The following is an 18,186-nucleotide window of genomic DNA, read 5'->3' as shown; positions in this document are numbered from 1 at the left end:
ATACAAACACAGGCAAAAGACCTGCCCTCAAGGAGCTCACAATCTAAAGGAGGAGACTATGGAAAGAGAGGCTGAAAGAAGTCTAAAGGGGCCAGCAGTCTAGGGACACTCCAGCCCCAGGCTTTGAGGGAAGGCACAGATCTGGAGGCAGAATGTAAATTATTGTGATTATGAGTGGGGAGGGAGGATGGCTTTATACTTCCTCAGCCACCAACACCCACACCGCAGGCTTTTCTTTCCCACCCACCTCCCCTCGCCAGCCAGCTGGACTCTTTATGTGGTTCCCCAGAAGTGAATGACAGCGCTAAGGAAGGGAAGCTCAGTAAGTGCCCTCCTGAGCTCTGCTCCTGAGCCCGGGATGGCCCTGGGGGCACAGGGTTCAGGCCTTCTCCTTGGTGGCAGCAGTGGGTGGAGGCGGCAGCAACAGCACCAGAGGTCGCTTCACTTCTTGACAATCTGAATGACATCCTCATCTTCCAACGGGTGGTCTTTCCCCACCTTCTGAGGGTTGTGCTTCACGGACAGACCCCAGACCAGCGCATACTTGAATTCTTTGATGAGGTTTTTATAGATCTTCATACAGAAATCCTCCCCTGTGGTCCGGGAGTCAGGCAGCACCACGGGGGAGGTGTAGTCCGGCAGCTGTCCCTTGGGCTTTGTGTAGATCCTCACTAGGCGCAGGTAGTCCCAGATTCTCTCGAGGAGGTCATCAAAATTCCACCGGTGGTGAGCAGAGATGGGCACACAGTGCGGCACCTTATAGATGATGTCCAGCTCCTCGATAGAGATCTGGTCGATCTTGTTCAGCACGTAGATAAGGGGATGTAAACTCTGTTGCCTTCCACCACATCAATGAGGTCGTCAGCTGTGGCATCGCTGCGCAGGGTCACATCAGCGTTGTGGATTTTGTATTCTGCCAGGATACTCTTCATGGTGTCAGCGTCGAGCTCACTCTGAGGGCACGTGGCTGTGAGGTTGATGCCTCCTTTGTCCTTTTTAAAGCCAATGTTGGGGGGCTTGCTGTTTAAGCGGATCCCAAAGCCCTCGAGCTCATTCTCAATGATCTTCTTGTGGCCCAGCAGCTTCAGCACATCCAGAACAATCAGAATTAAGTTACAGGTCCGTGCCACTGCAATGACTTGCCGGCTTCTGCCCTTCCCATCTTTGGCACCTTCGATGATCCCTGGGAGATCTAGGAGCTGGATCTTGGCTCCTTTGTACCTGATGACTCCTGGCACGGTGGTCAGGGTGGTGAACTCATAGGCAGCCACCTCAGAGTACACCCCAGCCAGGTTACTGAGCAGCGTGGACTTCCCCACTGACGGGAACCCCACAAATCCAATGCGGGCATCACCAGTCTTGGCCACATCAAAACCTTCTCCGGGTCCCCTGCCGCCACCTCCTTTGGGGGTGATGAGTTCTCGGTGCAGCTTGGCGAACCGGACCTTGAGCAACCCCAGGTGGTGCACCGTGGCCTTGTTCTTCTGAGTCCGAGCCATCTCGGCTTTGATCTCGGCGATTTTGGCTAAGGTTCCGCTCATGGTGCTGCTGCTCCCGGTCCTGACCGGCCAGGTCTCCCAGTTCCAGCTGCCCGCGCCACCGCTACCCCAGGCCTCTCAGGCCTTTCTTAATGCCTCCTTCCCTTCCTTCCTTCCTTCTGGGGTGTCCCACCCTGAGCCTGGGCTCCCCGTTTGTGAAATGGCAAACACCGAACACCTGTTTTGTGTAGGCAACTGTGTCAGGAACTATGGGGGATACATGCATGAGGAAGTACTGTCAGGCCCTGGAGACCTCTGAGCCTGGCCAAATCACTTAACCTTTCTAAGACACTTAGTTTCCTCATTTGTAAACAACCCATCAATTAATTAGCAATTATTTAGGGTCTGTTATGCATGGATCAGTCAAGTAATAAGCATTTATTAAGCCCTTGCTGTGTATCAGGCGGATGATCCAGAGAGAAAGGAGAGACTGCCTGTTCTCTGCTAATACTTGTGCAATCTCCAAGTTGTGAGGGAAATAGATAAATTATAGAGCTCTGTAGAAATTGGGGCTTTTGTTATTGTATGTAGTCTGCCTTTCAAATGTTTGGTGAATGAATGAAGAGGCAGTGAAGTACAGGGGAAGAGCCCCTACTATCTGCCACCCCTCTGCCTTTCCAGCTCCATCAACCATCGCTCTCCTTTCCCTTCCCTACTATAGAACTAAATCAGAGATGAGTCAAGTCTGTAATTGGGAGGGACACTGGTTATATGAGAGAGACAGACAGAGAGAAAGAGAGAGGGAGGAAAGGAGGCAAGGAGGGAAGGAGAGGAAAAGGAGGAGGAAGGGAAAGAAAAGGGAGAAGGAAAGAAAAAGAGAGGGAGAGGGAACAGAGAAGCTTGATACTTATAGAGTCATAGGAGAGAGAATTTTGGAATTTAGTCTTTAATTCTATATTGTGTATAGAATGTCCATGCTGGGAAAACCATTACAACACAATGTCAGAACTGGGAAGGATCTTTATAATACAGAATCTAGGCTATCAGAGCAGAACTAATGTAGTCTATCCCCCTCAGTTTTAGAGATGAAAAAACTAAGGCCTAGAAAATAGAAGTGATTTGCCCAAAGTCACACAGACCATGGAGATACAGTAAAAGGGTTGGGACTCAAACCCATGTTATTTTTTTATTATGCATTTTAAGTGAATAATCTCATATAACCAAAACCCCAAAATATATACGCAAATAATCAAGTGATAAATCATGTTTTCATCTGCATTTATATTCCAACAGTTCTTCCTCTGGAGGTGGATAGCATTCTTTTTCAAAAGTCCCTCAGAATTGTCCTGGATCATTGTTATTGCTGTTAGTTGTAAAGTTAGTTGTAAAGTCTATCACATTTGGTTGTTCCACAATATTGCAGTTATTGTGTATAATATTCTCCCGGTTCTGCTTATTTCACTCTGTATCAGTCCATGAAGGTCTTTCTAACTCTTTCTGAGATCTTCCTGTTTATCATTCCTTATAGCACAATAGTATTCTATCACCATTATCTACCACATTTTGTTCAGCCATTCCCCAATTGAGGGCCAATTCTTTGACACCACAGAAAGAACAGCTATAAATATTTTTGTACAAACAGGTCCTTTCCTAAATTTTTTTCATCTCTCTGGGATACAGACCTAGTAGCAGTATTATTGGATCAAAGAGTATGTATTCTTTTATATTCCTTTGAGCATAATTCCAAATTGCCCACCATAATGGTTGAATCAGTTCACAACTCTACCAGCAATGCATCAGTGTACCAATTTTGCCACATCCCCTCCAACATTGATCATTTTCCTCTACTGTCATATTGGCCCAATGATAGGTGGGAGGTGGTACCTCAGAGTTATCAAATCCATGTCATTATGGAATAAGAGGGATATGAGCTAGTGATGAACATTCTTGGGAAGGCATAAAGAATACTAGTTCTAGACCTAGAGGTCCTAGGCTCAAATCTCACTTATGATACCACCAGTGTGACTGTGGAAAATTCACTGCCCTGGGCCTCAGTTTCCTCTTCTGTCAAATGAGGGGGATGGACTCTTTAGTGTGATATTGGAAATTTGGGTGTCCTTGAACTAATTTTGAGGTCCCTGATCTAAACTTCCTGTGGACATTTAGGACTCTTTCAAAACTACATTTCCCATGATTCCTCTTGCATAATGAGGTGGACAGGAAGTGTGATAATGTAGACAGAGGTATAAAGACTCAGGATGGGATTGGTATGCTCTGTATTTTCCTGCAGAGGTAATGGCACAACTTTTGAACTAAATCTTAATTAGGCATGTGGCTTCATTTTTCTAAATGGTTTTCAATAAACCCTTTGAAACCATGATATTTGTAATTTTATCACTCTATATTAATTTTATTTCTTACACTAGATCAGTGTTTCCCAAAGTGGGTGCTACCCCCCCACCCTGTGGGTGCTGCAGCAATCCAGGAGAGCGGTGATGGCCACAGGTGCATTTATCTTTCCTATTAATTGCTATTAAAATTTAAAAAAATTAATTTCCAGGGGGCTAAGTAATATTTTTTCTGGAAAGGGGGCAGTAGGCCAAAAAAGTTTGGGAACCACTGCACTAGATGATTCTTGTGGTCCTTTCCATCTCTAAAGCTATGGTCCCATTTGCCTCCTAGTCCCTAGATGACTGTAACAACCTCCTAGATTTTATACTTGCCTTCTTCTCATCTTCTTTTACACCATTAACTAATTCATTAATCCATTCATTCAACAAATATTTAAGGTGTTGATTTTATGGAAGGCCATGTGCTTCTAGTCAGGTGAACCTTTCTAGAGGAGTGTTTAATATGCTGGTATTCTGCTTGGATACATTCACTGGCTTCTGATTGTTTAGGATTCTTTTGGTCCTCAGACGTTTTATTAAGGGCATTGTGCTAGACAGTAGGAGAGGTCCCAAGATAAATAATGCAAGGATCCAATCTAAACTCCTTAGCTTCATACCAAGTCATTCCACAACTTGTTCTCAATGCACTTTTCCAGTTTTATTTTTCACTGTCATTGTTGTGTCCAATTCTTTATGACCCTATTTAAGGTTTTCTGGGCAAAGATACTGGAGCAGCTTGCTATTTCTTTCTTCATCTCATTTTACAGAAGAGAAACTGAGGCGAACAGGGTTAGGTGACTTGCTCAGGATCACACAGCTACTAAGTGTCTGAGGCCAGATTTGAAGTCAGAAAGATGAATCTTCCTGACTCTAGGCCTGGTGCTCTCTGTCCACTCCTCACTACTTCCACTGCTCTTCTTCATTTATTTCCTAAACCTGTTCTCTGACACTCCCAATCCCTTCCCCTTCCCCTCCTCCACCCCCAACCTCAATACCTTTGTCTGTGTTGGGGATTCCTTCTACCTGGAATGCTCCTCCTACCCAGCTCAATTCAAATTCTCCTCATTCTTCTATGGGTTCTTATTCCTTCTGCTCCTTCTCAGTGAGACTCCCAGCACACCACAGTCTCTCCCTCTTGTCTCTTTATTATCTATACTATTTGTCTGATGCTCTGCAGGCCTGGCATTTTTCAGCTATCCAAATGATCTCCCTTGAGAGCTGGTCTGATCGGGTCGTCCCTCCTGATTTCATTCGACAAACTCCAACAGCTCCCTATTGTTTTCTTCACGATCAAATATAAAAATCTCTATTTATAACCTATGTCTTTCCAGCCTTCATACACTTATCTCTCCATGATCCAGTGACACTGGCCTCATCACTAGAAGTTGCACATGTCAGTCCATCTCCTGATTGGACATTTTCACTGGCTGTTTCCTGAGCCTAGAACACTCTCCCTCCTCATCACCTCTTGACTTCCTTTGAGCCTTGGCTAAAGTCTCACCTTTCTCTCCTAAGAGACTTGATCTAATCTTTTTTAAAAATTTTTTTAACCCTTAACTTCTGTCTTAGAGTCAATCCTGAGTATCTGTTCCAAGACAGAAGAGTGGTAAGGGCTAGGCAATGGTGGTTAAGTGACTTGTTCAGGGTCACACAGCTAGGAAATGTGTGAGGCCAGATTTGAACCGAGGACCTCCCCATCTCTGGGCCTGGCTCTCCATCCACTGAGCCACTCAGGTGCCCCAAGTCTAGTCTTTCTTAATCTTAGTGCCTTCCTCAAGATCATTTCCAATTTATCTTGTATGTGCCTTATCTATATATATTTGCTTGTGTGTTTTGGCCCCCATTAGACTGTGAGCTTCTTGAGAACAGGGACTGGTTTTTGTTCGGTTTTGTCTTTTTTGTATCTCCAACACTTAGCGCAATGCCTAGCAAGGCACATTGGGTTAGTGCTCAATAAATGCTTCTAGACTTGACATATGTCCTGACCACTAACTAGACTTCCAGCCTCTCGAGGGTAGGTCTGGGACCTGCCGTATGCTGAATGGCATCATTAGGTGTTTGCCGGTTAATTGTAGTCCTGGTCACCAGCGGTGAGCCCTGTGACTTCCCCTTCCAATACCGAGGCCAGCTGCACCCCAGAGGTACCAAGAAGGGTCGTCCAGGGCCCCATGCCCGGTAAGCTCCTGGCCTCCTGGCCTCTGCGAGGCTAGATTGTCTTGGTCACAGTGTTCTACAAGGCTCCCAAATGAGAATGTTACTCCATTCCCATAAACTGCCTTTTTTCTCCTTTTTCTCCTCGGCAAGACATGTCTGTCACTCTGACATTTTTCTAGTTGTGTGGCCTGGGGCTTGTCTGAACCTCTTTATTGATCTGTAAGATGGGGATAACGACATTTGCACCCCCTTCCTACAGGGTTATTGACTGTAGAGAGCTCTGTAAATCTTTAAATTCTTTCTAAATGAGAAGGTACCTCCCTGTCCCAGGCTATGAGTCCCAAGAAACCGGGCAGCCAACTCCCTGAAATTCAGTGGTACTGGTTGTGCCCTCTGGCCAGATTTGGGGATAGGTGTGTCTTTGGGGTATGTCTTTTGGGGCTGTGCAGAGCAGGGATGATCCCCTCTTTCTCCAGGCATGCAACCACCAACAACTATAATCGAGATCAGCAGTGGGCCTATTGCCTGGAGTCCAAGAAAGTGAAAGGTGCCTCCCTTGGAGCTGCAATTCCTCCTTCCTCTCATTCCCCCATCCCACCCCCATTCCAGAAAGCCCTTGGGTGCCACCCCTACCCTACTCCCAAGATAGGAATATGGATACAGCTCAGGCCTTTCTACTTTACTTCTCCAAAAAAAAGGGCATGTAGGGATGATTATCTCCCATCCCAGTCCCCAGACTGAGAGAAACCTCTGAGGGACACCATCACCTTGATTCATTCTTCCTGGCATCACCCTCCCCCCTTTCCCTTTCCCTTGCCTCATTCAGGGGCCTTCTGTCCACAGATCACTGCAAGCACAATCCATGCCAGAGAGAAGGGACCTAATCAATATCATTCATGGAGCCGCTGCCTCTGTGCCCCCCACCTCATGGGCCAGCACTGCCCAAAAGGTGCCCATTCATTTGAGGTCTGTTTTGCCTGACTCCTAACCCTGGGCTTCTGAGTACTCAACACAATCACCCCACACAGGGATGGAAGGTGGCCCCAAGGCCTAGGCATGGGGAAGGGGTTCTATCCTTGTGGGCCTCATCCTGAGAGAATCTAGATGATAATAGTATAAATCCTAGATATATATAAAACTTGTAAATTATAAAGTGCTGTGAGATTTGCAAAGATCTGTACAAATATGATCTGATTGTCTTTTCATAACACCCCTGGAAGGGAGGTCATATTGCTGTACTTTTACTGATGAGGAAACTGAGATTAAGTGAATTTGGTCAGGGTTGCACAGCTAGTTAAGTGTCTGAGGCAGGATTTGAATTTACATTTTCCTGACTTCTAGCCAATATGCTATCCATTGTGCCAGCAAGCACAATTTCAGGGATGCAAGAGTGAGGCATATAAACACCTGAGTTATGGAAGCTTAAAAATTAATACACAATAACTCCAAGTATTATATTTTATAAGATTTATTAATAGTCACTTGAAGTAAAAGGAATAAAAAGACAAAAGTAAAAGCCTGAGTAAAGCCGGCTTTCCAAGCCATGAACGTGGGAGAAGAGAGAGAAAAGGCAGGGTTACAGTCAACTTATAAACAAAACATGAGGATGCAATGTAGACGAATGGAAAAAGATTTTGGGAGAAGAAGTCCAAGGGTTCAAGATTTCTAATTACACCATCAGAGTCCTTGCCTCTTGTGGACCATTGATGGTATCTTCTTTTTTTTTTTAAACATTTTTTAATATTTATTTTTTAGAAAAGTTAACATGGTTACATAATTCATGCTCTTACTTTCCCCTTCACCCCCCGACTTCCCCCTCTTCCCCATGGCAGATGCGTATTTCCACTGGTTTTAACATGTGTCATTGATCAAGACTTATTTCCAAATTGTTGATAGTTGCATTGGTGTGGTAGTTTCGAGTCTACGGCCCCAATCATGTCCGCCTCAACCCATGTGTTCAAGCAGTTGTTTTTCTTCTGTTTCCACTCCTGTAGTTCTTCCTTTGAATGTGGGTAGCGTTCTTTTCCATAGATCCTTCAGAATTGTCCTGGGTCATTGCATTGCTGCTAGTACAGAAGTCTATTACATTCAATTTTACCACAGTGTATTGGTCTCTGTATACAATGTTCTTCTGGCTCTGCTCCTTTCACTCTGCATCAATTCCTGGAGGTCTTTCCAGTTCGCATGGATTTCCTCCAGTTTATTATTCCTTTGAGCACAATAGTATTCCATCACCAGCATATACCACAATTTGTTCAGCCATTCCCCAATTGAAGGGCATACCCTCCTTTTCCAGTTTTTTGCCACCACAAAAAGTACAGCTATAAATATTTTTGTACAAGTCTGTTTATCTATGATCTCTTTGGGGTACAAACCCGGTAATGGTATGGCTGGATCAAAGGGCAGGCATTCTTTTATAGTGCTGGCATCTTCTTGGTACACACTCACTCCTTATACAGGCCTGGAGTTAGGAAGACTCATCTTCCTGAGTTCAAATCTAACTTCCTATATTTACTAGCTGTGTGACCCTGGGCAAGTCACTTTATCCTGTTTGCCTCCGTTTCCTCATCTATAAAAAGAGCTAGAGAAGGAAATGGCAAATTACCAATATTTCTGCAAAATGGGTCATGAAAAGTTGGACACAACTGAAAATGACTGAACAACTTTCCCTTAATTAGCATGCTTTCTGTCCCCAGAGAAGTGCTAGGGCATAGAGCCCAGTTCTGGAGGGCTCCCCCAAGTCCCTCTCATCTCTGGATGGCTCTTCTTGGTGCTAGACACCAGGGCAAGATGTTTTAATGGTCAAGGACTCACCTAATGGGGCAAAGCACAGACCACTTTATCAGGCAAGCAATGCCGACCCTGATCCTCTGAGGCCGCATATCAGCATCTGTCCAGGGAATATGTGCTGACCAGGGGTTTGGGCAATGACCCCTACTGCAGGTGAGGAGGGCTTGGGGTTTAGTAGGCTTTTTATAAAAAATGGGAGTGGGCAGGCCTAGAGCTGGGAATTCTTGGATTCAAAACTGGCCTTAGATACTTCAAATCTGTGTGACCCTGGGCAAGTCACTTAACCCCAATTACCTAGCCCTTACCACTCTTCTGCCCTGGAACCAACGCTTATTATCCCTTCTAAGAAAGAAGGTAAGGGTTTAAAAAAAGAAAGCAAATGGGCCTGGGGAATGAGGAGATGGAGATGGAGGGGCCCAGGCAAAGTCAGGGAAGAAGGAAGTGAGGATTTGGGGAGGAGTCAGCTTGGGGCTCAAACCAGGAAAGAGTCATAGAAAGGGTGCTGAGTGCCATTTAGGTATGGTTTCAGGAACCCAGATAATGACACTAGCCCCTGGTGCTTTGTTCTCTCTGAGACCCGGATGAGCTGAGAGTACTGTAAACTGGCCATAGGCCAGGATCCAACTCAGAATCCAGCTATTGCATCACAGCATCCAACTATTCCTGCTCCATTGTCCTTCACAGGTAAGTTAGGGACCAAGTATTTCCATACTAGCAGGGGACAGAAGGGAGGAACAGGGAGAACCTCCTTTCAGAAATAAAAGGGATGAGAATTCACAGAGAAAGGTCACCAAAGGTGTGGAGTGGTTAGAGGGCACTGGATGGGCACAGACATGGCTGCCACAAAGGATTGGGTGAGCAGTGCCACCTAGATCTGAACCAATTTGGGTGGAGGTAGGAGGGCACAATGAGGCACAGGTGGGCAAGTAGTATTAGGATGAAATATACTGAGAACATTATATATATATATGTATATATGTATATATACATGTATATATACATATATATATATATATACTGAGAACAGCCGTATTAGGATGGAGGGCACTAGACTGTGTACAGAGAAAGTATAGGCAGAGATCACAAGGCTGGCAGAGAAAATGAGCACAGGTTGGGTGTAGAAGGCATGGAATATGAACACAGAAGGAACTTTCTAGAGGGGTTCCATGGTGGACAGAGACAAGGAATAAAGGCTGCTTAGATAAAGAAATGGCATGAGATGAGCACAGAAAAGGTACAACATCAGTTCCAATGGAGGGCATGAGGTGTGCATAGACTTTGGAACAAAGAAAAAGCATAGTGCTTATCCAGGGTATAAGAGGACATCAGTAGGCACAAGATCAGCAGAGTGGGGAGGGATGCAGGTAGGAGGGCAGGCATGATGGATGCAGAGATAGTATTGACCAANATATACATGTATATATACATATATATATATATATACTGAGAACAGCCGTATTAGGATGGAGGGCACTAGACTGTGTACAGAGAAAGTATAGGCAGAGATCACAAGGCTGGCAGAGAAAATGAGCACAGGTTGGGTGTAGAAGGCATGGAATATGAACACAGAAGGAACTTTCTAGAGGGGTTCCATGGTGGACAGAGACAAGGAATAAAGGCTGCTTAGATAAAGAAATGGCATGAGATGAGCACAGAAAAGGTACAACATCAGTTCCAATGGAGGGCATGAGGTGTGCATAGACTTTGGAACAAAGAAAAAGCATAGTGCTTATCCAGGGTATAAGAGGACATCAGTAGGCACAAGATCAGCAGAGTGGGGAGGGATGCAGGTAGGAGGGCAGGCATGATGGATGCAGAGATAGTATTGACCAAAGAAAGATACTGATTGGGCCAGAGGGGAGGGCTTCGTGGGCTGACAAGACAGACGGAAGACGCTGGATGGGTCCAGGCAGAACGGGACACTGGGGAGGCATAGAAAACCCATGAAATAGGAACAGAACAATATAAAGGGGATCGATACAGGCTGAAGGCACAGAATTGATAACCCTGAAACCACAGGGTAGACACAGAGGATGTTGGTGGGCAGAGAGAAGTGAAAGGGTTAATCTTGGGAACAGACATGGGCAGAGGGCATGAGACAGAAATCGGTGTGAGGCTGTCACTCAATAGAAGGCATAGAGATGATACAAATGGATATGATGCTGACCTGACTAGGGTAGGTAAAAAGAGCACCAGGTTGGCCCAGTGTTAGCACTAAGGGGCGAGGCTAGCAAAGAGGAGGGGAATGGGCAGGCCCTGGCAGAAGGTGTGAGGAATAGAATAGAAGCTTATTGCAGGGCAGGGGCTTTTTCAGTTTGGGTAATTTACTGCCACTTAGTAGATGCTTAATAAGTCCTTGTAGAATTGAATTCAGTTGAAGTTACAGATAGTTGTCAGAAAAAATGGCACCAACCCAGAATGGTAACAGAAAGAATAGGGCAGGCAATGTCATGGGATGGGATGAACACAGAAAAAAGGGCACTGGGTATGCCCAAGCAGAGGGCAGGCATTATGAGGGAATCTGGCTGGAGAGAGGGCACAGCCCTTTAATCACTGGACAATTTCGAAGATTGAATTCAGTCAGCTTTATAACATTTATTGTCAGTTGGGGGAAGGAATGCATTAGAGTGTCTTCAGAAGGATGACAAAAGACTAAGGAAGGGCAAACTATAGGTCAGTGGAGTAGGCCATAGTTGGGGGAGAGGAAGGCAGGGAGCTCAGTTTTAGGGGACTCGTTCAGTTATGTCTAACTCTCTGCACTCAGTAGACTATAACTCTCGAGGGAGTTTTCTGGACAAAGATACTGTAGTTATTTGCCACTTCCTTCTCCAGGGGATCCTTTTGTCAAGCAATCAAAAGTTAAGTGACTTGCCCAGGGTCACACAGCTAGGAAGTATTTCTGAGATCAGATTTGAACTCAGATCTTTCTGATTCCCCGCCCTGTATTCTATCCATGGAGCCTACAGAGGTTGTGACCGTGGCCAAGGTCACAGAGTCAGGAAGTGGGAGGCCTCATTTGAACTCAGGTCTTCCTGACTCTAGGCCCAGTTCTCCTAATCACTGAGCCATAGTTGCCTCACAGCGTTATTTATGTTCAAGGTTCGGAGAGAGGAAAGCACAGAGCTCAGTTTGGGGGACTCCCCTCCCCCTAATCTAAGACCAGGCAGAGAGCAATAGGTGGGGGTTACAATTAGGCCATCCCAGGCAGGGCAAAAGGTACAACACAGAGGGCACAACGTAAACGTAGAAAAGGGGACTATCAGCGCTGCTGGGCGGCATCATTCAGCAGTCTGGCGCTTTGGCCCGGCTCCTCCGTGGAAGATGGATTCTGGGGCCTGTGGCCAGCGGCAAAGGAAGAGGCTCTCTGGACTGCATGGCGTTATGGGAGGCCTGGTGGCACTCCTGGGCACACCCCTGCTTAGCAGCGCTCTACCTGGGCCAGAACTTCGGCGCCGGCAGCCTTCCCAGCGCCCGTTGGGCTCTCCCAGCAGCGCACCCTCGGGAGGACAGGAGAGTTAGTCAGGCTTCTCCGCCCGAATCACCCCAAGATTCAGAGCCTTGGGCGTGGGGAAGCTTGAGTCTGGGAGGAGACAAGCTCCATCCCTTTATGGCCACGGAAAGAGCAGGCTTGGCGTTTCCTCGCGCTCTCATGCTCGCTCTTCCCAAGCAGGGAAGGGCAGGGATCTGGGTTTGGGTCCCGCAGGAGTGGGGGCAGGAAGTGGTCCAGGCTGGGGAGACCTGCGTTGTCTAAGTGGGCCGCGGGGAAGCTGCTCCAGAACTGCTGGAGATGGTCCTGGGCCAAGAGCGACACAACAGGCGCTGGCGCAGTGCCGGGGATTCTCGGAGCTCGAATACCCACCTCAGGAGCCCTTTCGGACCCGCACGTTTCAGCACCAAGTTGGTAGGCGGGGGCAAGCGGTGCCCCGGGCCAAGAGGATGGCCTCGGTCCAATTCCGTGCCCCAGACCTCCCCTTGGATAGGGAAAGTGGGCCCGGGAAGTGGACGCCTGGGTCCGAACCTGCCCTCAGAGCTCCGTCTGGCTGGATGTCTTGGTTGTTAGCGCTGGGGCAGCTGCAGGAGAGAGAGGATGGGGGTTGTGCGCGGTTCTCGCCCTCCGTTCAGCCCGCAGGATAGCTAAAGTAGTAAAGGGTTCCCTACGTGTTCTAGGAGAGGGGGAGAGGAGGGAGGCCACACTGTCGTCCCTGTGGAAAGAGATACGTGGCCATAGCTGGACAAGAACACAGAATTCAAAGGAGGTATTGAAAACTAGAAGAGATATACAAGGGGTGAGGCCAGTATTGCAAGCCCCAAAGCCATTATTCGGGGCTTCCAAAAAGGAAGGGGAAGGGGGGAGGTCAAGGGTGGAGTTACATAAGTGGGCATGAGATCGGGGAATGGTGCCTAAACAAAGGCCACAGCCAGAGACTTCAGCAAGAGTGAGACGGCGAGGAAAGGTGGCGCAGCGCGGGGAAGCTAGAACTGTTTCATTGGGTTCTGCCATATAGGCAATACCTTCATAGTAAGGGGGTTGTGGACTCAGACAGAGCCAGCACTTAATCGTCAAATCTGGCCTGGAGGCATTCAGGGCAGTATAGGCACCTGATACTAGAGATAAAAATCTGTTTGCTGTACCGGGAATATTTAGGGACCCTTGCTGTGACTGGGGCTGTAACTGGGAGGAGGGATTCGGAGATAAAGGGGAAAAAAGGGGAACCGATGGGATGGGGAGAGGCGTGGGAGCCGGTAATGGCTGAGAGTTAGGGGGAAAAGGGCGTCGTTGATCCGAGAGGATGATGTTAGGACCAACAGAAACAATGAGGGGCTGCACACGGAGGCGGAGGGTGAAAAGGAGAACATCATCAAAACTGCCCTTCTTATAGAGTCGTAAACCCCAAGTCAAGCCATCTGTCCATTTAACACTTCGTTTCCCTGCGTTGGTAAATGTGATAATGAGGGGATTACAATTAGGAGGACTGGGGGAGCACACAGATGGACGGGATAGATTGCGGGTTATTGCTATCAAGTCCTGGTTCGCCTGGATCCAATATCCAGTGCCAATTGTTTCACATCCCCAGGCTGCACAAAATCCGTCTGTCTGGTCCCCACAGTGTGGTGGCTGATCAAAGCCAGGGCAGCCATATAGAGGAAACTGAGTGTATTGAGTCCAGTAATCCGGGAAGCTAGGCACGCCAGGGAGGGTGGGGGCGCAGTAGTGGGTTGAGGACATCTGGGGGGCGCCTAGGGCACAAAGATCAACCGGAATGGAAGGAAACCATGTCCATTGGGGCCATTGGGAAGAAGAAACGGAGGTAATGATGGCTTGATTAACTGGATTGATGATCTCCCATCGTTGTTGGACCAGGAGATGAGGACTGGAAGTGGTGACCGGAAGGAAGGTGGAGTAGATGATGTAAACCGCCAGAGAAAACGAGTTCAGGATCTGAGGTCCCATCTGTGATGTCGTCAGGGTTGTGGTTCTGAAAAAGGAAGAGGAAAAAGACTTCTCCCTGGCTTAGGAGGGTTAGTCAGGGGCGAAAGGTTTAATCAGTCTAGATGGAATCCAACGGGCATTGTTAGCCGCTTTATCAAAAATACAGGCGGAGCCCTTTCCCCAGATAATGACAGGGTCGGGGCCACACCAGAGGCCCGTGACGGGGTCACGCCAAAGGACTGTGGCCAGATTAGATGAAGTATGCGGATTCCAGTGGCGATCAGCAGCGGAATGCCCTTCGGCATCCAGCGTGAGGAAATTGAGAACAAAGAGGGCGTGAGCAAGAAGAAAAGTCTGATTGCCACTTAACGGATAAAGAGTTTCTTGGGCTTTGAGTTTGAATTTTATCTGGGGCAATGCTAAAGCCTTGAGCTTCGAGCTGTGTCAATGAGGGGGATGGGGAATTGACTATGGGAATGGAAAATGATAGCAGTCGGGGATGGAAGGCCTGGCTGTAAAGCCCCCATGGGTAGCATGGTCTTATTGACCTCACGTAGGTCCTGTAGAAGTCTCCATTTCCCCGATTTCTTTTTAATAACAAAAATAGGTGTATTCCATGGGGAAGTGGAAGGTTCAAGGTGTCCAAGAGAGAGTTGCTCCTGCACTAGCATTAGGGCAGCTTGAACCTTCTCAGATGTTAGAGGCCACTGGTCAATCCAGACAGGGGAATCGGACTTCCAGGTGATCTTATCTGCCTGGATTGCAGGGGGATCAGTGACCTTTATAAAAATTTTTTTGACCCAAGTCCTCCTTTATCGTTTTGGGCTGGGGGGGATATTGGGTGTAAGATGCCTTGTTCGTTCTTGCCAAGGCCTTTGCCTGGGAGGTACCCAGATTTCAGCATCACTGTGGCTAACCATAAGGAGCCGCATCTGGGCCAGAATATCCCTGCCCCAGAGATTAACGGGGAGTCCCGCGACTACATAGGGACGGGTAGTGCCACTATTGCCCTCAGTATCTTGCCAATGGAGGAGCTTAGTACTTTGGAGGGTATCTTGGATCTGACCTATTCCTGACAGGTGGGTGGCTGAGGGTTGAAGGGGCCAGGCTCGGGGCCAATGAGCCTGGGAGATGACAGTAGAGTCTGCCCCTGTGTCCAGCAGCCCTGTGAAGGTTTTTCCTTCGATCTTTAATTGCAGAGTGGGTCGGGACTCAGTAAGTTGTTGTACCCAATAAATGTTGGAAGAGCCGGGTGAGGAAGGACCTCGTTTTTGGGCTGCGGCGGGAAAATCGCCTATCATGGGGAGGGGGAGGGCCTGAGCTAAGCGTTTACTGGCAGGAATGGTAACCGGACCGTGAGGAGATTCTATGATAAGTTTTATCTCCCCTGTGTAGTCGTTATCAACAAGGGTGGGATGCACAACTACACCTTGTAAGGTGGTGAGCGCCCTGCCGATGACCAAGAAAAACATGCTAGGAGGTGGTGGTTCGAATTTGCCGGTGGGGAGGACTACCGGGCCTTCTTCAGGGGTCAATATTCAGGTGGAGGCGGCACAGAGGTCCAGGCCTGCGCTGCCGGCTGTGGCTCGAGTAAGGGAACTGGGCAGGGGCTCCCGTGGGAGCCCCGCATCCCGTTTCCTGACATTGGGGAAAAGTTCTGAGGTTTGGCTCGGCAATCTCCAGCCCAGTGCCGACCCTTTCGACATTTAGGGCAAACGCTGGGAGGTGGTCTTTGGGCTAGAGCCTGAAGGGGGGGTGGGAGTCTGGTTAGAGGGACATTCACGGGCGAAATGGCCAGGTTGCCCGCATTTAAAGCAATTTCGGGGGGTGGTGGGGCGAGAGGCCTGAATGGCTGCCCCGATGGCTAAGGAGATGGACTTGTTTAGTTTGTGGTCATAGGCATCAATATCACTGCATAGGCGTACCATCCCATTTAGATCAAGATCTCTAGCTTGCCCCTTTAAGGCTGCCTTACAGGCAGAGTTAGCGTTTTCAATCGCTAAATGTCTAACCACTGGGTTGTCTGACCCATCCTGACCTAAGACTCTCTCAGCAGTTTCAAGGATTTTTGCAACAAACTGCACGTAGGGCTCATTGGGTCCCTGAAGGATTTTCGAGAGAGGTGCTGTAACAGAGCCAGTGGCAGGAACTGCCCGCCATTCGGCCATAGCGGCGTGCGCCGTTTGCATGAGTAAGCCGGGAGGCAGCCTCATCTGTTGGTTTTCTAATGCAAAGTGGTCACGGCCGACAATCTTGTCGGTCGTCCAATTAGCTGTCTGGGCATTTTTTAAGTTGAGCCTAGCTTGATGTTCTGCCCTTTCTAAGAACTCTGCCTTCCAGATTAGAAATTGCCCTCGGGATAGGACAGATTGCACAACTTTGGACCATTCAGAGGGGAGCATGTGTCCCTCTCCTCCAAGCCCTTCTAGGATGGAGAGTGTAAAAGGGGCATTCAGGCCATAATTTTTAACTGCCGAATGCAGGTCTTTAATGTGCTTAATTTTTAATTTTTTATAAATTGGCCGATGATGGTGAGGGAAGCCTGAAGTATCTGCGGTCCTGGAATTTCCACGGGATCCACTTTCCTCCTCCCCCTCTTCCTCCTGCTCGGAGTCAGAGGAATCATGTGGGAGGGGCGTTTCTAAAGGAAGGTTTTGGGGGCAATCTCTGTGGCCTGTTGTCTAGTAAGGACAGGGAAAACAAGGGGAGGGTTCTTAGACTTTGTCATAGTTTTTGGCTGCACCGGCTTGATATTACAGTTCAGTGGCAAGAGAATGTTTGACTGCAAGTCCTGCAACTGATTGGTTAATTTATAAATCTCCCTCTGCAAGTCTAAGAACTGCCTAAGATCTGTGACTTGTTTTCTAAGCTGGCTTGTGGCTTCTCTAAGTTCAGCCGAACCTGGGAGAGCTGGAGAGGCAAGTTGAGGGATGGGGGATGGGAGGTTGTAGGGAGGAGGTCTATTCCTCAGAGGGCCATTGTTATGGTAGTGGGCTGTCTCCTCCTCTAGCTCTGCTCGATGAGCCGGATTAAGTGTGCTATCTTGAGGAGGGTCCGTGTATAGGACTGGATAAAGGCGTGGTCTGGGCTTAGAGGGAACAAGGGGCTCCTCAAGGGAGGGATTTTTGATAGGTTCGTCTGAAAGAGACGAGGGACGCTCATTCCCCTGGAGGGGCAAGCTCTGTTCTTTAGTCGAGTTTGGTTCTTCATTTTTTATCTTAGATTCTAAGGGGGACTCCAGGGGACTGGGGGTGTGTGAAGAGAAGGAGGGCCGGCTCACTCTGCACGGAGTGGTCAGCTGGGGCACAGGCTGTGGGCACCGAAATGAGCCTGGAGTGTACACCAACATAGCTAGTCACCTAGAATGGATCCGGGAGCAGTTGCCTTCTAACAGACCCTGGTGGAGGGCACTCAGGAACGGGGCAGGCCTGGAATGAAGAGCTTGAGACAGCATTATCTTGGCTTTTGAGTCCTCTCTCAGCACTGTGGGGCAATAAAAGGATTTGTCTTTCTCTGGCCCCAGGCAGGCTTTAGAAGGTGGAGGGAGATGTTGAGTTCAGAAAAAATTCTGGTGTCATGGTGGGCTTTGGTGTCACAGAGGGTGCCAACGTCACAACGGTAACCAGGAAAGCAACAGTGGGCACTAGGATGCCCCCCAGGGACTGAGAGCACAGGCCAGGATCCTCTCTCTCCTTGGAATGGGCGACTGGAAGACATACAACAGCCCCATACTTCTGGACAGGCATGTAGATGACGTGGCCATCATGGACCATTCAGACAACCATTGAGTGTGGGCCTCCAGGCCTGGAGGCTTGCTGGCAGCCATATCCCCATAGGAAGTGGGAATACTCACAGGCCATGACCTCTGCAGCTTTTTGCAATCTGGGATCAGCCTGGGAGGCTGACACTGCTGCTTTTAGGAAAGGTCCTACTATTCCTATAC

General features: G+C 48.2%; 1 protein-coding gene and 1 pseudogene across 1 annotated transcript; one reads left to right on the top strand and one right to left on the bottom strand.

Moving 5' to 3' along the window:
- Nucleotides 1-424: 424 nt before the first annotated feature.
- On the bottom strand, nt 425-1,541 carry LOC123253546 (developmentally-regulated GTP-binding protein 1-like). Its single transcript, XM_044682720.1, is given in 2 exon segments — nt 425-818; nt 821-1,541. Coding segments are annotated over 2 exon segments (1,098 nt in total). The 3' UTR covers nt 425-441.
- Nucleotides 1,540-12,946, top strand: LOC123253795 (annotated as a pseudogene).
- Nucleotides 12,947-18,186: the final 5,240 nt, after the last annotated feature.

This window comes from Gracilinanus agilis, chromosome X (genome assembly GCF_016433145.1).
Source record: "Gracilinanus agilis isolate LMUSP501 chromosome X, AgileGrace, whole genome shotgun sequence".
Classification (NCBI taxonomy): domain Eukaryota; kingdom Metazoa; phylum Chordata; class Mammalia; order Didelphimorphia; family Didelphidae; genus Gracilinanus; species Gracilinanus agilis.
Note: the sequence above shows the minus strand (reverse complement) of the source record. Positions and strands in the feature narration are given on the sequence as shown.